At 39.7% G+C, this 25,270-nt stretch overlaps 2 protein-coding genes across 3 annotated transcripts in view; one reads left to right on the top strand and one right to left on the bottom strand.

Annotated features, from left to right (window-relative positions):
• On the top strand, positions 1 to 23,680 carry slka (STE20-like kinase a). Of its 2 annotated transcripts, XM_042434327.1 has the most exons (19): positions 1 to 1,165; positions 3,913 to 4,077; positions 7,152 to 7,200; positions 7,765 to 7,914; positions 8,825 to 8,897; positions 9,286 to 9,480; positions 9,686 to 9,767; positions 9,995 to 10,126; positions 10,259 to 11,566; positions 11,664 to 11,794; positions 12,272 to 12,395; positions 13,091 to 13,270; positions 18,072 to 18,143; positions 19,230 to 19,359; positions 20,062 to 20,186; positions 20,294 to 20,488; positions 20,939 to 21,064; positions 21,405 to 21,518; positions 21,748 to 23,680. In XM_042434327.1, exons 1-19 carry the CDS (start codon positions 1,016 to 1,018, stop codon positions 21,892 to 21,894), a joined length of 3,648 nt encoding a protein of 1,215 aa, XP_042290261.1. In that variant the 5' UTR covers positions 1 to 1,015; the 3' UTR covers positions 21,895 to 23,680. The 2 variants fall into 2 exon arrangements, with proteins under 2 accessions (XP_042290261.1, XP_042290262.1); XM_042434328.1 differs by lacking the exon at positions 18,072 to 18,143 and having other exon boundaries at positions 4 to 1,165.
• The window catches only part of LOC121912195 (collagen alpha-1(XVII) chain-like), a 25,559-nt gene continuing 23,792 nt past the window's right edge, over positions 23,504 to 25,270 (bottom strand). Inside the window, exons 54-56 of the mRNA XM_042434329.1 lie at positions 25,118 to 25,198; positions 24,920 to 25,003; positions 23,504 to 24,823 (exon numbers count right to left, since the gene is read on the bottom strand). Of these exons, the coding sequence (XP_042290263.1) occupies positions 24,771 to 24,823; positions 24,920 to 25,003; positions 25,118 to 25,198 (218 nt within the window). The 3' untranslated portion in view covers positions 23,504 to 24,770. The remainder of the gene's footprint in view (positions 24,824 to 24,919; positions 25,004 to 25,117; positions 25,199 to 25,270) is intronic.

Genomic DNA, 25,270 nt, shown 5'->3' on the forward strand with positions numbered 1-25,270 from the left:
ACTGATCAGTTGCATCAGCTGACTCCTTGCATCATTATGTTGGCCCTAACTGAGGCTACATGCTGAAACAACTTCTACCATTTTTTTCTCTCATCATGACGACAGGAACACGAGCAGCATGCGTGGTAGAAAACGTCCTGTCGAAGAGATTCAGGAAACCGATACAGCTACCCAACTGCGTCAAGCTAACTAGTGATAAAACAACTAACAGCGGAAACATCTCCATTTAGCCTCCGACGTAAAAGCATTTGAGTGGGTCTTTTGCGTTGCTGCGACAATCCAAAACCAACCTAGCAAAACACACTTTCACACTTGAGACATTTAAGGATGATGTGTTCTGTGGAAAATGCGTTTTCATCCAACAAAACAGATGTAACGTACGCTTGATGCAAAACGGCTGATATCAAAGCAACCACGAGTTCTTCATTGACGGTTAAACGTTTCTATGATATGTACTAGGTCCCTTGTATGACTGTTCGTAACGGTTTTATTTTTCAACGGCTTTAACGGAAATTCAAAATATTTCCGTTAGCTACCTAGACGCTGGTCCGCTAACTTCTGTGTGGTCAGCCAACCGAGGCATGGGGTCCTTTGACTGCCTGTTTTTTTCGTGGTAACGTTAAAAAAAATAATGAAAACGTCGTGTTGAGTGTGATGCTACGGTCGGTATTTATTGTGTCATTTCATTTCAGCCGTTGAAAACGGAAACACCAGCCTGTGCGGAACAGCGAACTCTTCTCTGTATCCTTCACCTTCTCGACCAGCGTCCTGTGAACACTGCTAGCTATGATGTGATTGTGACTAACTGCCGTCGAGGGGAAGTTATAATTGACATTATCATTAGCTGAATGGCTACAGCAGCATATTGTTTGTCTCCGTTCACCGCCTGTATGCTGTTATTTCGATAGCCGTTTTGAACTCCGCATCGGGAGGGACCGCTACTGTTCATTTCTTGGCGGAAATAACCGAACAGACTGCATCCACGGCACTGTAGTTGAGCTACATCCGAAAAAAGATGTCTTTTTTCAATTTTCGGAAGATATTCAAGTTAGGGCCTGATAAGAAGAAGAAGCAGTATGAACATGTACACAGAGACGTCAACCCAGAGGAGATTTGGGACATCATTGGGGAACTTGGAGATGGAGCGTTTGGGAAAGTATACAAGGTAATAATAACATATTACGCCCGCTTTGGGATTTTCTAACCCATTTCGTAGACACTTGGTTCCGCTGTGTTTCATGTTGCTGTCTGCAGGTCATAATTTACATCATTAGATGACAGCAGTGACAACCCACGGTCAGGCCACATCCTTAGACCCTCATTAATTAAAATTTACGATTCAAATGTTTGCTATGACAGTTTACTCACACTGCATCCTGTATTCTAACTGTCACTTGCCTAACACATGGCCTACTTGAATCTAACCGGTGAGGAAATACAAAAAAAGATAAACTAGATCTCTGTGTGTAGTAACAGCTTTAACTCGCCACCTAACTGTGTCAGGGGCATTTCCTATTTTTGAGGTTTTAGGTAGGCCCAGCGACATTTTCGGGTTATAATTATGACTTTGCCTTGTCATTGAGTTGCACTTGGCCTCAGTCAAACTGTTGAAGGAGTGGTTCTCTACCACAGAATAAACACAGCCTCACAGATGCCAAACTGGATTGTCTAAGGTTGCGTGGAGAGATCCCAGGACACACTGATAAGCTGTTTAAAAAAAAAAATCCTGAGAGCAGGTGCCTTTAAAGACAAACATGTTATTGCCAGCCTTGTAGAATTGGGCAGTTGTGAAAATGGACTTTGTTTACATTGACAGTGGACAGTAGATAACGCCTTACATTGTGACAGGTGTGTGCGTAAATTTAGTGTAGTGGTTAACAATTTCTCACTTGAGGTTGATGGTCTTTTTGTTTCATCAACACATACTGAACATTATACATGAGGTGGACATAATATCAGTAACACCAGAACAGCATCATGCAATTGAATAAAATAGCTAGCTACCTTTGTGGAGATTATAATTTTCTGTTTTTGTTGAGAGAGTAGTGGAGAGAGCAGTTGTTTCCTTCTGTGGTTATTTCTAAAGCTGTAGTGTGTGGTGTTGGATTGTATTTTATCACAAGGTATTCAAGGTTTTGTGTCCACCACCTGTAATCTCTGCTGCTAGCTGACGTACTTGTGCAGGTTATCTTTGTGTGAATTTGTGTTGGGCTGAGATCACCTTTTGAAAAGGTCAACAACATGAGAGAAATTCAGCCTTGTCCATAGACCAGTATACTGTATGTCCTTGAGTTTTCCTTTTTTAAACATAATTTAAATACAACCTGTTTGAACAACTTCCAGGAAATGTAAGGTGTATGATACAAATCTAACACACACAATTGGTGGAAATCAACTTTGCATGCACCTCCATGCCGTCATCAATTCAGGACCATTTTATTGCAGTAAACCCTGTTGAACAGCTTTCTCTTGCTCACTCTCTCTGTGGCTCTTACATGGTTCCTTCCTGGAACTCTTGTGATCAAATAATACAGCTAATAGCCCAGAAATCTTCATCTGCCAGTTTCCAAGCCTTATTATTTGATTAGCAAACTGTGACAAAAGCCAGAAGACTTTCATGCTCTCTCAGAAGAAAATAAATATGCTGATAAATATACACCTTTACAATGTATTGACTCCTTGTTCCCACACAGAGCGTTGTGGGGGGGAGTTGCAGTTCACAATACAATTAACATACTTCATCAGTTATTTCACAGGCTTTTGATGGCTGCCTCATTTGGGCAGGGTGATTGCCAGCAAAAGAGTTCTGACTTCATATACACATCTAACATGATGGTTCTACTGTACATTTAATTAGTAAAGAGACATGCCAAAGACATTGTTAACACCTACTGTGAACTGCTTATATAATCTATATCTCTTCACACATCGCCCATCACTCACATCGTCAAATTCATGTACCTGTTTTATGAGAGACAAAAATTGAGAGAGGCGTCAACTAGCACAAAGGGAAAGAGACAGGGTGTGTATCGGGTCAGAAATGTGTAAATATAGGGTCTGACACATTCTAGCTCTCCCTCCCTTTTCTTTTTCCTTAACTCCCAGAGATTATGTCTGTATCCATAAACATGAAGTCCAAAGCTGGCCCTAAAAGAACTCCTCAGTTTGTTGTTGTTTGACAGGAGGCATGGGAATTTTTTTGTATTATTCTCTTCAGTGCAGCCTAATGGGGAATATGAAAGTGAGAAAGTGTGGTGTGTGTGTGTGTGTGTTACCACAGTATAGATGAACATAAGCTTTTTCCCCAATCAGAAGGCCTATTAAATAATTGTTAATTTGCTATAATATCTAAATTGCTGCAACTCGAACTTCACATCTGACTTTACGGTAGGCGTGTCTAAGTGAAAGGAAAGAAAGAAGATGAGGAAGTGAGCACGCTTCACAAGAACCGTTTGTGTTAGAGTAGGTCAGAAGATGATGGGGTATATTGTAAATATTTTTACTTGAAATGGGTTCTGTGGGGTTTTTTTCTACAGTTATTTTCCTTTTCAGAATATAACAACCTGTTATCATAAAGTCTCTATGAAATGTATTTATAGAGATGTGATCCTCCTAGGAGATTGCATTCAGCTACACACGCTATAAAGTGCTCCAGTGCTTATTGTTCCTCCTCCAAAATTGCTTTTGTCTGAAAGGAAATTGTTAATGTTGATGGATGTCCCTTCACAACAGCCACTCTAGCCAAGCTGATTGTTCAGTAGCTCGGCCATCAAGTATTAGAAATATATTGAAAACATACTCTTTGACACAATCCCTCTCTTTGTTGTCTCTCTCCTTATTTCATCATTTATACACCTTGAATTGTGAGAATGTAATCCAAGATTTCCCATTTTTTGTCTGTGTCAATTTTAGGCTCAAAACAAGCAGAATGGGACCCTCGCTGCCGCCAAGGTTATTGACACAAAGACAGAGGATGAGTTGGAGGACTACATGGTAGAGATTGACATTCTGGCCTCCTGTAACCATCATCACATTGTTAAACTGCTGGATGCCTTCTATTTTGAAGGAAAACTTTGGGTAAGTAAGTGCCTGACTGAGGGAACTGTTTTTTTGTTTGCTCGTGTGTTGCTGTTGATTTGAAGCCAAGGAGACACAGAGGCAGTGAACCAGTCACGCATGGAGACACACAAATTCATCGCAAGCCACTATTCGTTATGCTGTTTCCCAAAGGACTCTTACAGTATATCATTAAATTAAAGGATAAGAGCAGTGCATTTTTTCCTGTCGCCTACATTTGAAGAGTTTAAAACTGACAATGTGACACAGTCAGAGCCTAATAAGAGGCTAGTACTGTGTGTTCAACTTCAGATTTGCCTGACTTCTCATCAGTCACGGTTCATAATTTGAAAAAAAAAACATATATAATAATGTATTATAAATGTATCCATTTAAAATACATGTAAATCCATTTTAATTTATGGATTATGTTTAGAGCTGCAACAATTAATCAATTAATCATTTAGTCCATTGACAGAAAATGAATCACCGATTATTTTGATAATCAAATAATTGTTTTTCGTCATTTTTTTGTCAAAAAAAGGTTGAACATTTGATGGTTGCAGTTTCTCAAATGTGAGGATTTGAAGCTTTATGTGTCATACTTAATAGTGGGGCGACTGTGGCTCAGAGGTAGAGCGGGTCGTCCACTAATCGAAACATGGGCTGTTCGATCCCCGGCGTGTCCTTGGGCAAGACACTGAACCCTAAATTGCTCCCGAAGGCTGCGCCATCGGTGTGTGAATGAGCATTAGAAAGTCCTCCTGATGGGCAGGTTGGCACCTTCTGCCTCTGCCGTCAGTATATAAATGTGTGTGTGAATGAGTGAATGTTGGCGTGTAGTGTAAAGCGCTTTGAGTGGTTGGAAGACCAGAAAGGCGCCATATAAATGCAGCCCACTTAGTAAAGTGAATATGTTTGGATTTTTTTGGTCAAACAAAACACAACATTTGAAGATGTCACCTTGGGCTCTAAGAAATTATGACAGGCATCAATATTTTCTGACATTTTATAGACAAAACGATTAATTGAGAAAATAATTGGCATCTTAATCGATAATGAAACTAATTGTTGTAGCCCTAATTATGTTAATTAGTGAAGCAGTATGCAAGTTAAGGGTTGATATTCTGTTTGTTTCACCAACACACTGTATATTACACATGAAGTGGACACAACATCAACAACAATAGTACAGTATAATGCAGTTTAATGAAATGGCCCCACAATAAGAGAGTGATGGGTAGTATCTTTAAGTGAGTATTGTGCTGTGATGTAATCTATAGAGATTGTGTAATAAATAGTTTTTCAACAGTATCCTGTTTGTCAAATAACTGAACACCTCCCATTTTGAGCTTATTTAGTGACAAGGGCTCATTTTAAAAGAGTGCTGCATCTGCTTATTTTAATACCCTTATTAAGCTTTGTTGCCACGAGCGGAAAGTTGAGTCACAGTGCCGTTTAATACATAGTCAGTAGATCTCATGCTGTGTGCAGTAAGAGGCCCCCGAGCAATTAGGTCCTGGCAGGTGGTGTCATGTGACTATCCCTTGTGGACTGGCCACATCTATGGGAAGATAATGGAGTGGTTGTGGTGGCTGGAGAAAGTGCCTGTGAATAATTCAGATCTGCATGCAGGTTATCCCTCCGGCCCCGTCTTTAATGTGTAACTGCCTTTGTTTTGCATGTGTTGGGTGTTGAGTTAATGTACAATATGTTCCTTTTCCTACAAAAGATTAGTCAATACAAATATGTTGCTTCAAATGAGAGGACTTATTTGCATGTGTGATGTTCAATTTAAGATTATGATCAGCAAATTTGAATTTGTTCAGAGTTGTAACATCTGTCAGAATCACAAGAATGTAAATTACAAACTTGTGGCACAATAAATTGTTATGCAGAACAGGAACAACCACTAGGTTTTCCCTCTTGTCTCTCTTTGTTTGAGTCCCTGAATAGAAGAGAGTGCTCGGTTGTAGCTTTGATTGATTTTCATGTATCATCTGATACCACGAGCTGCCAAGTAACGTGCTGGCAAAGCCAATACAGATAAAGCGGCGGTAGGGTACATTACATCAGCTGTTACAACTGAGGTCAGACACTGGTCAGTTTTACATCTCGGTAACAGTATTAGGGAATTATGTTGTGTTTATCTAATGCACTGCTGCCTCACAGACTTAACTGTGTTTCATTGTTGTATTATTCAACAGCGGGTCATTTGGTTTTAGCAGATTTATTCTGTGTTGAAGGCACTTCTGTTGAGTATTGCTCAAATCAACTTTTAATTTTAAGTGGTATATTATATAGACTTTCATTCAGCAGTAGACAAGTAAATGAATAAATCAATAAATTAGGCTGTTTAATTTATTGACTCTGGCTGGCTTATTTCATTAGGATACTTCTACTCACATTTTCCCCTAATGCAAATGATATAGGTTAGATATAGTATAAAGAGCTTGGACAGTTATATGTGATAAGCATTTAACAGTCTCTCCTCCAGGAATGAAACTGTCTGTGCTACATCTGACATCTTGACTTAACAAAATGAGGAAATATTTTTTTCATCAGAATGTGTGATGAAATATCCTGGATGTGAGTCAACAAGGCGTTTACACTTGCGCGGAATACTTTTTTTTTCCCCCCTTTTTTTTGAAAAGTTCAAATAGGATGATCAACCATCACTACCATCCTCTGCACACTTTTTTTCATAAAAATCCTGAAGAACAGGTGCATTGCATTGAAAATAATCCTACAATGACAAACAAGGAAAGGATCCCAGTCATTGTCTATACCTGGCAGGACTGGAACATAAAGATTGTTCTGAAATGGAAAAGAAAGGATATGTTTGTAGAGGATGCTCAGTATGGTGGTTTAATGTCTGATTGATCAGCTTCTTGGAATGTCTTCACAGTGTAATCAATAACATAGAATAGGGGTGCTGATGTATTTCCTATAAAGGTCATGTGATTCATCTACCTTGGATGACATGTTCCTTTTTTAAACAAATAATTTGCTTAGTTAGAGTTTTAATGTTGGGGTGCATTACATTACACTTCATTCTTCTTATAGTTTCATTTTCTTTTGTTTTACTGTTTCAGATTCTGATTGAGTTCTGTGCGGGTGGCGCAGTGGATGCCATCATGCTGGGTAAGTCCCTCATTCATTCAGGGAAACTGAAAAACACTATAAAGTTCTGGTGCTTTTTCTTTGCTCTATCCCCAAGTGCCAACGCTTTTTATTCCATCCAGAAGCCTCTGTGGGATTTTTTTTCCTTCTCCCCAGTTGAAGAGACCATTCCAAGTGTATAATTATTGTAGCTCAGATTTCAAGGAGTGGTTAGTCCACTTCTAATGCCTGCAGATTCTTTCTCTTACTTTGAGGCTTGAAGAAACACCTCTCCACATCTTATGTGTGAATTATTTTAACATAGCGGATACCCTTTAATTCAGTCCACTGTTGAATGTTGGTGGATTCTGATCTGTTGTGTGACTCACCTATTACAAATTTCTTCCACCAGACTTGTCCAGTCATACATGCTGGACTTGTGAAAGGGTGGAGTTTTGTCATCTGGTTGCTATTGGATATCATCAGGCCATCACACTTGATATTTACATGTAAAAATGGCCCAATCTGTTTGTAAAAGTTCATCACAATAATAACACGATCTGGATCAAAATATGACTCATGAACTATCTGTACATTTATCCACAGAACTCGAGCGGCCACTGACAGAGCCCCAGATCCGCGTGGTGTGTAAACAGACCTTGGATGCCTTAATCTACCTCCATGAGAACAAGGTCATCCACAGAGACTTGAAAGCTGGGAATATTCTCCTCTCCTTGGAGGGAGATGTGAAACTTGGTAAAAAAAAAAAAAAAAAAAAAATCTCTAATCTTTGCTGCTACATATGCCATCTTAATGTTTCATTAATTGTGAAGGGTTATTCAGAATTGAACGATCACTCATCTTCCAGCTAAGCACATGTCAAGATACTCTTTAGGATACTACACAGAACAATAGCTGATTCATTGTTGATTTCTCTCTCAGCTTGTGTCCTCGGTGGCCACTCAGAACTTTCCTGCAGGGCTAACACTAATAGGCTTAAAAAGCTAATTAGTAAAGTCAATTTTGGATCCCTTCTCCATCAGAGCTGTAGCAACCAGCTGAGCTATGTGACTTTGGGGACAGTGGCGACAAATGCATTGCACTGTAAAATTGGAATGAGTCATTCATGTGCCATTTGGTACAGTTTCAAGTGCAAAAAAGTTACAAAACAAAATAATGTGTTTTCTGTAGCCCTAAAGGACAGAACTGGTTGGTGATACATTGAACTGGTTACATAATATTTCAGAAGTATTCATGTTGCTGCTGTTGCATCCGAAGCTGCTGGTTCCCGGATGATTCACGTTCTGTAGGCAGAGGGTCATGACGGAGCCTGGCAAACAATAATTATCAAGCAGTCGCCAGGGACTTAATGATAGAGCTCTCTGCATACTGTAAGAGAAAAAGAGAGCAGGCTAAAATAGTCGCACAGGTAATATAACTGCTGGAAGTGATGATGGACTCTAAGAGCATTATAAAAGGAATATTGAGACTTTTCTGTCCACTTATGGGCTTCATATTTGAAAGCATGAATCAGGTTAGTTAAGAATGATGTCTGCTATTTCATATCTTCAGTTGCAATGAATTCACTGTTAAATACAGGAAGTGTCATTGTACAGTTGAGGTTGATTCATTGAAAAAGAGAATATTAATTCATTTCCTCTTTCAGCTGACTTTGGGGTGTCTGCTAAAAATACCAAGACGTTACAGAGAAGAGACTCTTTCATCGGCACTCCGTATTGGTGAGTCATGCTGCCTGGATACAAGGGGGTATTCACCCCTCTCCATCCATAATTGTCCTAGCGTGTCCCACAGCCAGGGGTGATTATTTTTCAATGTGGTATCACAAAAGCTGTCATGGAATGAGGGATAATGGGAAAAGCCTAATCAGCAAGTTAAATACAGCTGAGTGTTTGATGACCTCAGCTTTAAATGGTGAATAGGCTTCCTATCTTTACAGACCCAAATGCACACATTCTATTTTTATGTTTCCCTCCAAAAGTAAAGGAAATAGCATTACCCTGTATGTATCAGAATGATATCAAAGAACACTCCTGAATGCACACATTCACATGCAGTCCAAATTCTCCTTAATGCTAATTACAAATCCACTGACTTCTCATTATGCAGGATGGCCCCAGAGGTGGTGATGTGCGAAACTTCCAAGGACCGTCCATACGACTACAAGGCCGACATCTGGTCCCTCGGGGTGACCCTGATAGAGCTGGCGCAGATTGAGCCACCCAACCACGAGATGAATCCCATGAGAGTGCTGCTGAAAATAGCCAAGTCCGAGCCGCCCACACTCATGCATCCCTCTCGCTGGTGAGATGGCGTACTGGTGATAACTAGAGTGGTGGCACTGGAATGTTTCCGGACTGTTTAATGTGCGAAAGGGCTATAAATTGTTAATGCTTAGTTAAATGGCCACAGGGGAAAGAATTGTATTAATTTTATTGCACAAAGCAGGACCCAGGGGCTTTGACTGTGTTTTATGTTCAGCAAACTCTTTGTTATTTATTCTTGAAAGGTCGCCAGAATTCAGTGACTTCCTGCGGAAAGCACTTGATAAGAATGTGGACAATAGGTGGGGCCCTGTACAGCTTCTACAGGTAAGCTGCCCTCCTGTTATCACACAGTATGCAACTATTTACACAGCCTACAGTATAACCCAAAGAATGCATACACTAATAAGAATATTAATCTGAATTTGTCTTATTTTAAAGGGTGTTATTTTACTGTTTTGCTGTTTTTGCTTGTATTTGATTCTGCCCGACAGTTTGTGATGGATCGAGATTAAAGTTTCATTTCGATCTTGTTTCCCTGTCCATCCTTGTAGCATCCTTTTGTCACTAGTGTAACTGATAGCAAACCTCTCAGAGAGCTCATAGCTGAGGCCAAAGCTGAAGTCACAGAGGAGATTGAGGACAGTAAAGAGGAAGAAGAGGAAGAAGAGGCTGAAACACCTCTGGTATGTAGTTTTATAATATAATTTCATAATTTTACTCAAATGGCATATGAGCTCTGAAAGTTATTGTTTTTTGGAATCAATCAAACTTATCCTCATGAAAAACTTTCCATATTTTTCTAACTTTTGGCTCAGGCGGCTTCTGGACACAAGCGAGCACCATCAGATGCCAGTGTGGCCAGCTCAGAGGATGACAAAGTTCCACCAACTCCTTCCACGCTGGAATCCGTTAAGGAAAAGACTGAGGCTGAAGCTACTGAGGACAGGACCAGTGATAAGCTGTCTGACGAAGGACTGGGAACAAGTGAGGTAGACAAGACAGAGGAGGAGAAACTCAATGAAGTGTCTGATACCAGTAATGAAGACCTGGCCTCCAGGCAAATAGAGCCACCCAAGGACTTTATCTCACAAGATTCTACAGAGCCTAAACCAGAAGATGGTCAAGCTGAAGAGATTTCTGCTGAGCCTGTAGTATCACAGCCAGAAGAATCTTTAGATGCAGTGCACACCCAAGAGCCTGTGACAGAGGGTCAAGAAACAACAGAGGAACCGAAGGAGACACAAGAAGAGACAACTGAGGGTGAATCTCCACAAGTATTAGAGGTAGAAAAAGAGCCCGAAGAGGTGACAGAAGAGGAAGAAAAAGAAGCAGGTACGGAAGAAAGTGAGTCAAATCAACGGCTTACTGAAACTAGAGAATCAGAGGAGAAACTTGAAGATACACCAGAAAAGCCAGAATCCATATCAGAAGTAGAGCAGGCAGAAGAAGAAGGCAAGGAACCAGATGAGGAGATTCCTCAACACAAAGTGACAGAGGACAGAATATCAGATATGGCTAATGGCACAGATGTAAATATGGACAAAGAGAACAACATAGAATCAAGCCCAGAATCAAATGTAATGGACACAAATATAGATGGAGACACAGAAACAAAGTCAAATGTGGATGAGTCCTCTGCTGAGGTTTTGGTTGAGAAGGAGGTTGCAGAAAATCAGCCAAGTGAGGTGACAGAAGAGAAGCCTGAGGAGAAGGCCCCTGAGGAGGCAGAGCAGCCTGAACAAGAGAATCAGGCCAGAGAGGAGATTGACGTGGAGGAGGAGGCACCAACTGAATTCACAAATGGAGTCTGTGATGAAGTCAAAGACACCTCTGAGGATTCGGAACAAGCGCTCCCATCTAAGGATGTCCCTGTGAAGGAAGATGAGGAGAAAACTACTTATGCAGATGAGAGCACATCACAAAATTCTGTCTATGTCCCAGAGAGTGAAACTGATTCAGAAACCAAGACAGAACAGGGAAGCCCTGCTGTGATCAAGCCGGATGTGGAGAAGGACTCTGACTCGGGAAGCAGCTCTGCTGCCGATAGCAACAGCCTTGACCTCAATCTGTCCATCTCCAGCTTCCTGTCCAAGAGCAAAGAAGGGGGCTCAGTGTCAATGCAGGTAATATAATCTGTCCCTCACTTATAACCTCAGTTGTCAAATATCAACACGAATTTGATCATCTGAAATCCCAAAACATCTCTGTTTTCTTTGGCAGGAGTCAAAACGTCAGAAGAAGACTCTGAAGAAGACACGTAAGTTCATGGTGGATGGTGTGGAGGTCAGTGTGACAACATCAAAAATAGTGACAGATAACGACACCAAGAGCGAGGAGATGAGGTTCCTGAGGTATGTCTGTCTCTAATTTTCTTGCTATACTGTTGGTCTAAATATGGGACATGACCTATTTAACATGCCTGCCTTAAATAGTTCTTGTTCATTTCACAGCTCCCACAGCTTTTTTACAAATGCCAGATGGGTTATCTCCTGTGATGAATACTGCATTATGTTACTGTCATCTTCCATGTTGCCTTTTAAAGACATGAGACATGCTGCTCCGACTGTTTACACAAGTGCTGTCTGACTATTTGATGTTAGGTTCATGACCTTATATCAGTATGCAGTATGAGTTAACATGTATCAATTTAACAACTACAGATTCACAAAAAGAGGAGACCAGGAACATCAAAGCTGGAAAACAAAAGTCTCCTATTAAATATTGATTAATATTGAATTAAAAATTAAATTTGCATATAAGAAAAAAATATATAAAGAAGCAAAAAATGTCTTTTGTGAATAATTACACTGCTGGCGTGGTTTCCTCAGGCGGCAGGAGCTGAGAGAGCTGCGCCTCCTGCAGAAAGAAGAGCAGAGGGCTCAGCAGCAGCTCAGCAACAAGCTGCAGCAGCAGAGAGAGCAGATCTACCGGCGCTTTGAACAGGAAACTACAGTGAGTCAGACTGTTCATACCACAGTGGTGTGATGTTTTTTATTTGGCCACCTCCCTGGAATCAAGCTCAAAGTTCACCTCAAAGTTAAACATCCCCTCCACACATGTTTTACGACATATAAAAATACTCTTACGCCTAAAATAATAATTTATGTTTGATATGAGTTTTCCACAAAAAAAAAAGTTCAATTACCTTGTTAAAATCCAAAAATTACATCTCATGCAATGACCCTGAAAAATCCAGATTCTATGAATAAGCAAAAATTTTTCATTCCAAACATTTAACTTCTGGATAGAAGATGTGTCCTACTTCACAGAAAAGTCCATTCCCAGTGTATGTGCACTGAAGGTTTCCACACTTGCAAGTTGCATATTGGACCATAATTGGCTCTAAACTAGTTCTCATTGGGCCTTGAACTTAGATTTTTGGTGAGCACAGAGAAACTTTCCCCCTTCAGCAGCTGAATATGCACTTCTACTGTCAAACTGTACATACATCATTCTGCACAGTGAAGCTCAAACATCCAACTGAAGTAATAAGTGGAGGGGCACTTTAAGTAAATCTGACGGGGGGACCTACTCTTATAATATTGTATCACATATAAACACTTATCATCATCTTGATGATAAGTCAAGTCATCTCACTGATGCCACTCACTGTGTGTGTGACATGTCCCGTGATTCTGTCTGTGCAGGCTAAGAAGCGTCAATATGATCAAGAAGTGGAGAACCTGGAAAAGAAGCAGAAGCAAACCATCGAGCGCCTGGAGCAGGATCACACCAGCCGGCTCCGAGACGAGGCCAAACGCATCAAAGCGGATCAAGACAAGGAGCTCTCCAAGTTCCAAAACATGCTCAAGAACCGGAAGAAAGAGGTACGTCATGCATGACCGTGCCTGCATGGAAGTGGCTTTTAGTGGGCTGATTAGCTCTTAGCTGCTGGAGGTTCGGTTCGCACTCATTTGCATGTCATAGATACGAGCTGTTTAATGGTGCATGTGTTTAACAGCTTACTCTGTGGCATATCACTTCTCTGGGAGTGGTTTGCCTTGCTGTCGTGCTTAGGACTGTACTGTATGTGTGCAAACGATAGCAACTGGCAGACTGTGCTATCTTACTCCTAGATGCTGCTAGCTGCATGTTGTTGTATCCATTATTCATCTGCCCCGAGGCCTCTGGTTGCCTCACAAGCAATACTGTGCTACTGAGTCTATTTGTTATTTTTAGAGAACTATTTAATAAAAGTTCAATCTCAGGCTAAGCATAAAACCTTATGAGGATGGAGTGCTGGGGTTGTGATACATATATGAGAGGTCTTTATTAGACTTTTCTGGCTCTTTCTCTGCTTGGCAGGCAGTGTTAACATGCTTTGTCAATAGATTGTGTGTTTCGCTTTATGCAGCTTTTTCATGGCAACAATGCCATTTGTATTACATTGCGCATTATGATGCCTCGGTGGTTGTGCTTCGCGCTATTTTTCTAGGCCATGTAGAGGATATTTTCATTTTAAGTATCATCTTATTGCAGGTTGGCTCAAAGTGGTTGCTTCTGTCTGTGGCTATTTACGCTGTTGTGTTTTTTAGCTGCAAAAATATACGCTATTACCTATTAATGAAATGTGTCGTTTTTGTTCTTTGCAATGTTGTATTCCTTGTTCAAAATGTACTGTTTTTGTCTATGTAACTAACCATGTCTTTTGTGTGAGTGTGTGAGGTGGCTTTGGTCATGGGATGGCCAGCTTTTGAAGATTTTTCCAAGTGGTGTTTGGGGAAATTTGGGGAAATAATAACTCTTGCATCAGAGTAACTGATATAGAATCGTCTTTAACATAACAAGACTTGAAGCATTTATTTAATTATTTTAACGTGATGCATCGGTGAAGTCTAATCTGCATTTATAAATTAATCTGCAGTTATAAACTGAGAGCTTGTGAACAGTCTACAAGTCAGGACTGTTAAACTGATTCCAGCTCAGTTACTCTGCTCTTTGATTTCAAAAGGGAAAATAATCATCTTGATAGTTGTGGGACTTAATTGAATGCAAAGTAATGCAGGGTGAGCCGTATGTACATCTTCTACCATGTACCAGGCAAATCTTTCTTTCCATGATATGATTCTAACTCATGCAGTTCAAGCTGACAGTTCTGACGTACTCTGAGCAGCTACTAATCAAAAAACTGACTAGTTCATAAGGACATCAAACTCAGGCCATGGGGATTGAGCATGCTGACTTCTAATCGGTGGCTGGATGCGACATATTTCCTCTCAAACTGGGCCGTGCATGTCTTCTACTGTTGTAGGCCAACTTTGTTAGCTTTTCAAATTATGTACAGCGTCAACCAGTTTCTGCACATACACTTTAGGCCAAACAAGAAGTTGGACAGTCACCCAAACACATGAGAAAAGAGCTCATGAAACGCATAAAGGAGGACCTATCGCTCCTTAAGACTGCTGAGGTAAACCATCACCTGCTGTCTCTTACTCTGTGAAAGAGTAAGAGATTATCTTTTCTCTCTCCATGTGCTTTTCTCTCTCCCTATAACCTGATCTATTCTGGTAAGGTTTTCATATACACAAATACAAACTATGGCTGTGTCTGTAATCGCTGCCTATTTACTACTTAGTACGCTATATATATATTTTTTTTTTAGGCATTTTAGGTAGGGTTGGGCAATATGACAATATACTTTATACAGTATACAACAAAACTGAGTACACCCCTGTCAATATCACTAAAATGTAATTACAAATCCTGTCCATGTAATACAGTTTTATTTGTTTTTGACAAAACCCAAGAAGAATTAAGCCAATTCATTTTAAAAAACAGAATATTTTGCTAATTAAACTATAATGAAAGATCCATATTTAGGAACGACCTGCAACAAAAGTCAGCAAACCCGTCATTGTTGAGACCCCATTCTTTTATTTTTCAATATTTTGTATGACTGCCTTTATTTTTGATGGCAGATAGGATGGTCCTGGGCATGAATGATACCAGTCTAGAACAAATCTGTGGAGAGATGTTGTCGTTCTTCACAGATGATTCTTTTCAGCTGCTCTTTGCTGGAAGGGGTTTTGTTGCTCTACCTTCCACTTTAAAATACTCCAAAGGTGTTCTGTTGGATTCAAGTCAGGGGACATACTTGGCCAGGTCATAGTTTTCACTTTTTTCTACTTTAAAAACTCTTGTGGAATTTTTGCAGTGTGTTTGGGATCATTGTTGGAAAATTCCTCTCCTGCCAAGCTCCTTAAGACTGGGAGTCGTCTTTTCATTCAATATTTGGGTATACAAACTGTTTTCATTGTGCCATCTATAAATGTCATCTCCCCTAGACTTTTTGCACTCATGCAGCTCCATATGAGCACACTCCCAGCTCCGTGTTTCACAGTCGGCACTATGCAGTTACTGTGGTAGTCCTGGCCAGGTCCACACCAAACATGCTGGACTCCATCTGATCCAAATAAATTTATTTTGGTTTCATATGACCAAAGAATGTGCTGCCAGCATTCATCAGGCTTCTGTTCATGTTCTTTGGCAAAGTTTAATCTTGCATATTTGTGCCGTTTTGAGAGCAGTGGTTTACTTCTTGGATGTCGTCCGCAGAGGTCGACTTCCTGCACTGTCTGAGCAGTCACTTAAAGGCCAGTTTCCACAGATAATCCTTGTGCTAAGTCAGAAGCACTTGCCCCTCTGTTTTTCAATGCAAGGTTGCATAAATAGTGAATTGTGTGTTCTGTTATTGATAGTACTATATAGGTCTTCCTGTACCTCCTAACCACTGCTGCAACAGTGTTTTGGTTTAGGTTCAGTAGTCTACTGATGATCTTGTATCTTGTATCCTCTCCCATCTTTATGAAGTCTTACAATCTGGTTTCTTACTTGTTCAGGCAATTCTTTTTCATGTGGAGCCATGTTGCATGAGACATAACTCAAACCTGAGAAAGTTGTGGTGTTCACAGGTTCTTCTCTTTGTTCAGGCAATTTGTGTCAACTGAAAGTCACAGGCGTAGTAATTTTTGTTTCAGTGGTCACACTTTGGTTGCGTTGAGGTTGTACATTGAGGCCTTTATTTTCAGTTGAGTCTATCTAACCTGTTTGTTTTTAATTATAAATAAGATCAAATACGCTACATTCCACCCTAAAAATATTAGTTATTGCAAGATAATTCAATGTTGAATCATTTAACATTTTAGTGATATTGCACATGAGTGTACTCAGTTTTGTTATATACTATATATACCCTTACATACATGTGTTAGATACAGTACAGCCTCATACAAATACTTCCTTGCCTGGTGGCTATCCAAAGTCAGACATTATCAACAGAGTTCATCACATTCACTCAACATTAGCAAAACAGTGTCTGAGATTTTGCCTTACCATTTATACTGAGGTAACTGTCCCTTTAAAATCCCTGGCAGTATTAGGCTATTGTGGGCAATGATGAGAGAACTGCTTTATGGCCATATTGGATTTACAGAATTTGATTGGTCAGGTATTTAACTCACTAGATAAGCCAAAAATAGCCACTTCCAACATTTTATCTATTAATAGTTTCACTATTGAGTTTCCAGAAAACATTATGAGATATTAATACAGTATCATGATATTAAACTTAGCAAACTTTGTGATAATTCATTGTTAATCATATTTTTTTTTAGCAAAAGTGACATAACTTCACTGGTTCTGACTTTCTTAAATATTTGCTGTTTTTCTTAGTCCTCTATGATAATAAAGTGAATATTTTTGGGTTTGATCTGACAAAACAAGACATTTGTCTCATTTTTTAACATTTCCTGACATTTTATAACTAAACAGTTAATGAAGAAACTAATCGGCAGATTAATTGATAATGAAAGAAATTGTTAGTTGCAGCCATAATAAAATGATATATTGTAATAGATTTGATACTTAAAAAATTCCCCCAATGAAACAAAAAATGCAGTTTATAGCATCTATTACTACTACTATTACTACTACTATTAGCATTATAACTACACATCCCACAATGCAGTTCTTCACCTTTCCTCCTGAGATTAATAACTTCACAGTTATGTCACACACACAGTGAGTGGTGATGCAAAATGATGATTCATAGGTATCCGCTCTCAGTTTCCTACTTAATATAGAGTCCCCTGGAGTGCAAGTAGGGAGCAGCGGATGAAGGAAAGAGGGAGCGACTGCAGACACAGCTTTTGTTTCCACAGAAGACATCTGTGCCGACAGCCTTTTCCAACCTTTGTTTTCTTGTACATCTTTTATGAATTAGTGATGAGTCACATGGAAAAACGCATTCTTTTCTTTTCTTTGAAAGGTAGCTATTTTAACACCTCATAAACCAGCAGCATGGAACGTATGTTAACAAAACTGCTCTGTTGCAAGCTGGATTAAACTAGAAAGGGCTGGAATCATGAGCCGCTTTCAAGCATGAGAAGATGAGAATAGTTCTAATTACTAATTAATGGAATTCCTCCTAACATTTATCCAGAATTATGCTGTGCGCCTCAAACTCACCGATATTCCCAAAGTGGAAAAGGGCCATCTCCCGCATAACTTAGGAAGAATCAGTGTGTGTGTGTGTGTGTGTGTGTTTGTGTGAGAGTGAAGAGATCCTCAGCCTGCTGTGTGATGTCTGTCCCTGATCAGGGCGAGTGCGCTGTGTGCTCTCCTCCGCAGGCAGTGGCCCAGGTTATGATACAGTCTTTTCAGTTGTCCTCATGTGCACTCTTCAACGCTCAGATGCAGGATGTAAGTCCCCCCGCCCCGTTTCTCTCCGTTTCTAGCCCATACTTAGATGTGTGACAAGTTAAGCGACAGGAGGGCCTGTGATGATTTAGCTTTATTTATAAGAACGACACATGTAAGCATGGGCGGTGTTGTTGTTTTCTTTTCTGTAGTGTTGTCATCGCTCTGTTTGTGCAGTGGCTCTCTCTTCCTCTCCTGCACAGTATTTCCCTCCACTGATCCACAAATGTTCTACATTGAGTCTGTGTATTTTACATGGTATTTATATTGTATTACACATTTTGCATCAGATTAGATTGAATTTGGGAGTAAACATGTACAATGCTCCTTCCCAGAGGTGGTGTAGTTGTTGATCCCCCTTCTGTCTGGATCCATGTTTGTCTCTGTCAGCTGAGGTCCAAATATAGACTGACTGCCTCACAGGATGGATGTTAAAGCCAGTGGTATTGCTTATGGCATCACAATTTAACCAGTTTAATTTAGACTCAGTATTATAATAAAAATGTAACTGAAATTTTCTTCTGATGAAATTAATTCTGTGTAATTACATGATCAATGATATTTAATCATAGTTAAATAATAGCCGTTCATAACCTACAATTTGTCACCAGCTAGGTATTTGAAATCTAAAGAGTAAAATATTACATCTTGTCAAATCATGTATAAAGCTAGAAAAGAAAATTAAATGAATAGATGACTCATGGCACAGTATGTGATGAGTCATGCACAATGTAGGCTGGACATTTTGAATGTCGATGTAGATGTTGTCTTACATAAAACTGAATCTGAATGTCTACTGAACTGTTTTCTTCTCTTTCTTACTCTCTTCACCTCCATTGTGGATCGTTGCCATCCATGATCTCTGAGTGTCTCCTCTTCTTTACTCCAGTTGATGATGTGAAATCTAGTGCTCTGTGTTGTACTGAACATGAAGCGGATGACTTGATAAGATTATGTAATTTACTTTCAGGCAGTTTTGATACGTAAGATGCAATTGTTCTCTCTCTGCTCTTGGCTGTCCCTCTGTATGATCCCCCATGTCTGTCCTCTGGCTGTTTCTCACTGTTCCTCCTTTCTCTGGCTCCTCAGGAGCAGGAGTTCCTACAGAAGCAGCAACAGGAGCTGGATGGAGCTCTGAAGAAAATCATCCAGCAGCACAAACTGGAGATCGCCACTATTGAGAGGGACTGCCTTAACCACAAGCAGCAGCTGATGAGAGGTGGGAGATGGAGAAAGAACTACAGTACTTAACGGACAAAATCAGTCACATCTTTTCATTACAGCTTAACACTTGTGCATTTCCTACTTTACAGGCAGCCGCTGGTTTCTGTTGATTTCAATATGATAAAAAAAATCAGATGAGGCATAAAATCAATCACAGGGATCCTTTTTTTTTAACTTTTTTGTGTTGTGTCATTGTGTAATAATGTTGTTGAAAGCACTGATTAATTTGAAGCATCAGGTTGTTGTGGTGCATTCATGTGCAACACAGCTGAGAACACCAAATCAGCAGATTTTTATCAGTACATGTTTGGGAAGTGTTACCTCTCAAGAAACTCAGCTGAAGCATCCTGTGCAGGTTTCACATCTCTTTTAAGTAAATTTTCATAACAGACACATGAAAACAACAGCAGTCTGAGAGGTAGAAAAACTGCCCCCTTTTTACCCATGATTCACTGAGACACAGTGCATGTCAGTGATGACTTGTGCTCACCAACAGTGAATAAATAACGACTGTGACACTCAGACATGTTTGACAAGACATGTTTCAGCTTGTCAAATTTTCTGACAGTTTTGTCCTGACTGTTTTGCTTTGATCACACTGCTCATCACTAGTTAACATGCATATACATGTCTGCTAACTCTGGCCTGATGTTTCTGTGTGTGTGTCTGTGTGTGTGTGTGCATGTGTGTTTTGCAGCTCGAGAGGCAGCTATGTGGGAGTTGGAGGAGCGCCACCTGCAGGAGAAGCACCAGCAGCTGAAGCAGCAGCTGAAAGACCAGTACTTCCTACAGAGACACCAGTTGCTGAAGAGGCATGAGAAAGTAAGAGACATGGAGAAATGTGCAGCTTTATTAAAATGCATGAGGTGTGTTCATATGTGACCATTTCTCTATGTGTGTTTGTGTGTGTGTGTGTGTGTGTTTAACAGGAGATGGAGCAGATGCAGCGCTACAACCAGCGGCTGATTGAGGAGATGAAGAACAAACAGAACCAAGAGAGGGTTCGTCTGCCCAAGATCCAGCGCAGCGAGGCCAAGACCCGCATGGCCATGTTCAAGAAGAGCCTCCGCATCACTGCCACTGCCAGCGTGACTCCAGAACAGGAGAGAGAACGGATAAAACAGGTACCGACACTGTGGATTCATGCTACAGCTGTTTTAGATTTACTAGTTGTTACATTTAAGCAAAAGTGACTGAACATGCATGTACTTTTTATAGCAACACTGTGTCACTGGCATACAATCACGCCTGGGATCTGCCCAACACAAACACAGTACACTTAAGTTTCCCAGCCGGTCTGGATCTCAGACCAGCAACTTTCCAGTAAACATTTCACAAGCTTCACTGGCTCCATCATCCTCCCAGTTTTGGAGGAAATATTGAAATATCTTATAAATTCACTGCAGCAAGAAGCACTTTTTTTTCTGCTGAATCTCTTCTTTTGTTTGCTAGTATTGCCTGTAGCACAAGCAGACCATATGTTTTATAGCACTGTTTGGTACAGTGTTAATGGGTTCGAATTTGTGAACAAAGATAATTACAGGTGTCTGTTTTGTATTGTCTGTGTGTTCCAGTTTGCTTCTCAGGAAGAAAAGAGGCAGAAGAACGAGAGGCTCCATCAACACCAGAAGCATGAGAACCAGATGAGGGATCTGCAGCTGCAGTGTGACTCAAACATCAGAGAGCTGCAGCAGCTACAGGTGAGGCCATAACTGCTCACATTATAGGCATTCAGCTAGCTTTCTTGTCCACACTGACTCAGAATGAATGTAACAGGAGAACTTTTAATAACAAGATTTTAATCAGAGGTGTGACTATAGAAGGATCAGCATCCAGAAGAAATATAAATAATATAATATTAAAGGACTTTTTGATCTCAAGATAACAAAAGAAGGTGAAACTAAATCTAAACTAACAATCTAAACTAAAGATAAGAGCAAAGAAACAGAAGTTAATTCCAGTGCAGATGAGTAAGTACAGAGGACTGGAGGTGTTATTTATTAATCCAGAGATGATTTGTTCACCCAAATTTCCTTTCAGAATGAGAAATGCCACCTGCTGATTGAACATGAGACCCAAAAGCTGAAGGAGCTGGATGAGGAGCACAGCCAGGAGATAAAGGAGTGGAGAGAGAAGCTCAGACCCAGGAAGAAGGTATATTAAATATTTTTTAACTCTCTGTCTAAAAAATGTATAACTCCCACAAATTCTCTCTTCAGACGTACTTTGTCTTGCATCAAACTCATGCAGAGTGCTTATTAATTTGTTGTATGAATTTCACAGTTGAGCCTTGTCACTTAGCTGCCTTGATCATTTTTTTCATATTCATGATATAAAATCCTCAGTGGTTGACTCAGTTGTTTGTGTCTGCTGCCCCCTGCAGGCGTTGGAGGATGAGTTCACACGGAAACTCCAGGAGCAGGAGGTCTTCTTCAAGATGAGCGGTGAATCCGAATGCCTTAACCCCACCACCCAGAGTCGAGTATCCAAATTTTACCCCATCCCGAACCTGCACAACTCCGGTTCATAGCCTCGAATCAAACTTGGCTGCGCTCACAGACTCTTCCTGGTGGAGTTTGCATCATTTCTCTGACCGTTACTGATAAACATGAAAATGTCTCCACTGCTTTGATTCCACCTTTAGTGAGCATGACGTGCCTAAACACCGTTCCCTCACTTAATCAACTCTTCTCTGCTCGTTGGGAAATGTCCAACTGGACAATATGCACTTTTATGAGCATGTTCAAAAAGTTAAAAGTCTGCAGTAGGTAGCTAAGGCCAATCATGCTTATCAGAAGCATTGTAAGCACAGCCTGCTACAGTATGAATGATCTCCAGTGCCTCATATGTTCCTTTTTTTTGTTTTGTTTCTGCATTTAGGGCCCTTCCATGTCTTTATTACAGCTTGCGGTAAATACAGGGCCCCCTGAATGTTTTGCACTTAAATACCTGGATATCGTTTTCATCCATAATCACAAGGTGTTGAGAGATAATTTGAATCATTTCATAAGCTGGTGATTAAGCCAACTCTGTCTGTTTTGCTGCATGTAAGATAGAGCTGGTTCAGGGGAGATGAGTCAGAAAAAGTCTGTAGTTGTAAGGCTTTGTTATGGCTGTGTAGTCTTATGTGCCCAGTGTGTAATGTCGTAATGGGAGTCAAAAACAGCAGCGTGTTGGGATCATAAGGCTGTGATTTAAAAGCAAGTGGAATGTACTGTGTTGTGAATCATGCGCTGAGTAAAATGTTACATGTGCGTAGCTACATATGAAGTCCAATCAGATACTGTGCTTAACATGATTATTTTAGTCTTTTAGAGTCGAATGAACAAAAATATACCTATTGCTTTCGTACATAATTTCATTTCATTGCTGTACTCCAAAACACACATTCCCCTGTTTAGTTAAACACAGAGGTGGCCTGTTACTTCCTGGAGAATGATGAAATACTCATATAAGTATATTAAAAAATCACTTGTCCTTTTTTGGGAGTTATTCTGAGACGTGTTCTCATGAGCGAATGCTTTTTTTGTGTGAAGTATGAACACAAATGCATACTAAAGGAATGTAAAGCTGTTGATTTGCACTGTTTTGCCACATGAGCTAAAAAAGATATGCAGTAGTAAACTGTCATGTGTTTTTGACAGAGTCACCTTTGTCTCACCCAAGCCTATTCGAACTCCAAACTGACTGAATTGTTTTTGCCTGCTTTTCTTTTTTACTTATGATTTTACCTTTTTTTTTTTTTTCCAAATATGCCCTTATTTTATGACCACAGCTAGTTTTCTAAACATGTATTCCTGATATATTGATGCTGTAATCGCTCTTTATGATGAGCTTTTGTTCTTTTTGAGACCAGTGTTGTATGAAAGGTAAAATGCTGTATCTGTAACTCCTTAACTGTATGAATTTCATCATGTGAGATGTTCCTCGCTGTATTTTACGAGTATTGATGGCTCACAAAAAGAGACCCATTTCAAGAGAAAGATACCTGATTGGTTTATTTTGCCACTATATCATCAGTGCATGTTATCAGTTCTCTATATGCTGACATTAACATTAACATAGTGTTTTGTCATGAATGCTGGATTTTTATTGGGGTTATTTGAGGCTGTGTCTTGTGAATGACACCATACGGCCCATAGATTTCAAATATTTTTTTATTTTGTTAAGTTACAGCATTTTGATGTGTTGACAGTCGTCATTCTATCACAATGAATATTCTTAGTATATGCATTTTTGATGTCAGATCAAATGTATTTAGTGTCTTTATAAATGGACATTTTTGTTGTAAATAAAATAATGACTGTTTATTTGGACCAAACCTGGAGTGAAATCATTTTAATATCAATTGAGTCATACAAATATCAAGACTCACAAGTCCAAAAATAGATTTATTTGTGTGTCTTTCAAATATATTGATCAAATGTCAATAAATTCATTGACGTAAAACATAATCTGGGAACAATTTATAATTAAATCTTTCCAACACTTAAAGGTATAAAGAAAATATATGAATTTCAGTGCGCTCTCATACAAAAATATACAATCCAATCAGTCATTTCTTAGTGATTATCTGAGTCCCTGTCTCACAACCTTGAAAACAACCTGATTTATTTATTTTTTTACCAACAAACCTTTCAAGTAACAAGTAACAAACCTTTCCTGAATGCAGCAACACGCACACCTTGCCCCAATCCTGCTGCGCAAATTACCTGCAACTTGTGGGACAGTGTCTGCTTCAGATAATGATAACTTTATATATTTTAAAACATAAATCATTTTATAATTTGAAAGGATAATTTCCAGGGTTTTAGAGGCTGGAAGATGGCTTGATTTATGTGGATAATGTGGCAGTATTATAAAATATTGTAGTCTTTCATAAAACATTGAATGGTTACAATGATATAACATTAACAGCTTTTAACACTTATATAGTCCTCAATACAATATAATCCTCAAAAGACAATGAATACAAAAAAAGTACACCAGACTCTCCAGTCACACAAGCCATGGAAAAAGATGCAAAGTGCAATTAAAAATATCAGCAATTGCTGGCTATCGCCTAAAAATAGATGTTTTCTTAAACAAAGTTGCCCCTGCACAAAGTTTGAATGCAAGCCTCTAACTAAGCAAAGTAAACATTACACACCCACATGTCAAAAACTCAAAAATGTCTGAGTCACAAAAACACTCACCCGCAACTAAATCCATTACTCTACTGAAGCCGTTTTTAAGAGACGTTTGATGCATTTTTTTTTTATTTCCTCAAATAGTCCTTTTCTACAAATTTCTACAAAATAAGGAGCATTTTCTACTACTTGCATCACTACTGTTGAACACCTAAAAAAAATGAAATAAAGACAAGTAAAAATGAAATCTGACATGATCCAGTAGTATGTTAGCTCTTCAGCCACCGTTAGCTTGACGGCGACGCAGCTGATGACGAACCACTTTATTGCCTGCAGTGGAGGAAAAAAAAGGTTTAGTGATGAGTTACATGTATGTGACACTTTTACATATTTTTACACAATTTGACAACATTTGAAGTGTTTTACCTGTGTCCCTCTTCTGCACTCGGTGTGGAATTTGTACAGTGTATGACCCTGGTAGTCCTGGTAAACCTTGGCGTCCAGGATCACCTGTAAACATACAAGACTCTCAGATTGCTTGTTTCCGTCACTTCACTCTATTTTTCTACTCTGACAAATATACAACAGAGTTTTCTCAATGTTATCTATTCCACTGGGCTGTACCCTTTTCTCCTCTGGGTCCTGGATACCCTCTTTCTCCCCTTGGTCCAGGATTTCCTGGAGGACCAGGGATGGTGCCATAGGCTGTGAAAGAGCAAAAGCCCAGATTCAGTGGTAATGAAGCAACATTTTCCAACTACGCTTACATAAGTCCAG

Source organism: Thunnus maccoyii, chromosome 14, assembly GCF_910596095.1.
Source record: "Thunnus maccoyii chromosome 14, fThuMac1.1, whole genome shotgun sequence".
In the NCBI taxonomy this organism is placed as follows: Eukaryota; Metazoa; Chordata; class Actinopteri; order Scombriformes; family Scombridae; genus Thunnus; species Thunnus maccoyii.

What these genes read in the sequence shown, in the direction of transcription:
- slka (XM_042434327.1), top strand. Translation starts at nt 1,016, where the DNA reads ATGTCTTTTTTCAATTTTCGGAAGATATTCAAGTTAGGGCCTGATAAG. An exon ending in AGTGGATGCCATCATGCTGG is followed by an intron (nt 7,201 to 7,764) that starts GTAAGTCCCTCA and finishes ATTTATCCACAG; the next exon opens with AACTCGAGCGGCCACTGACA. An exon ending in GCCCTGTACAGCTTCTACAG is followed by an intron (nt 9,768 to 9,994) that starts GTAAGCTGCCCT and finishes CCATCCTTGTAG; the next exon opens with CATCCTTTTGTCACTAGTGT.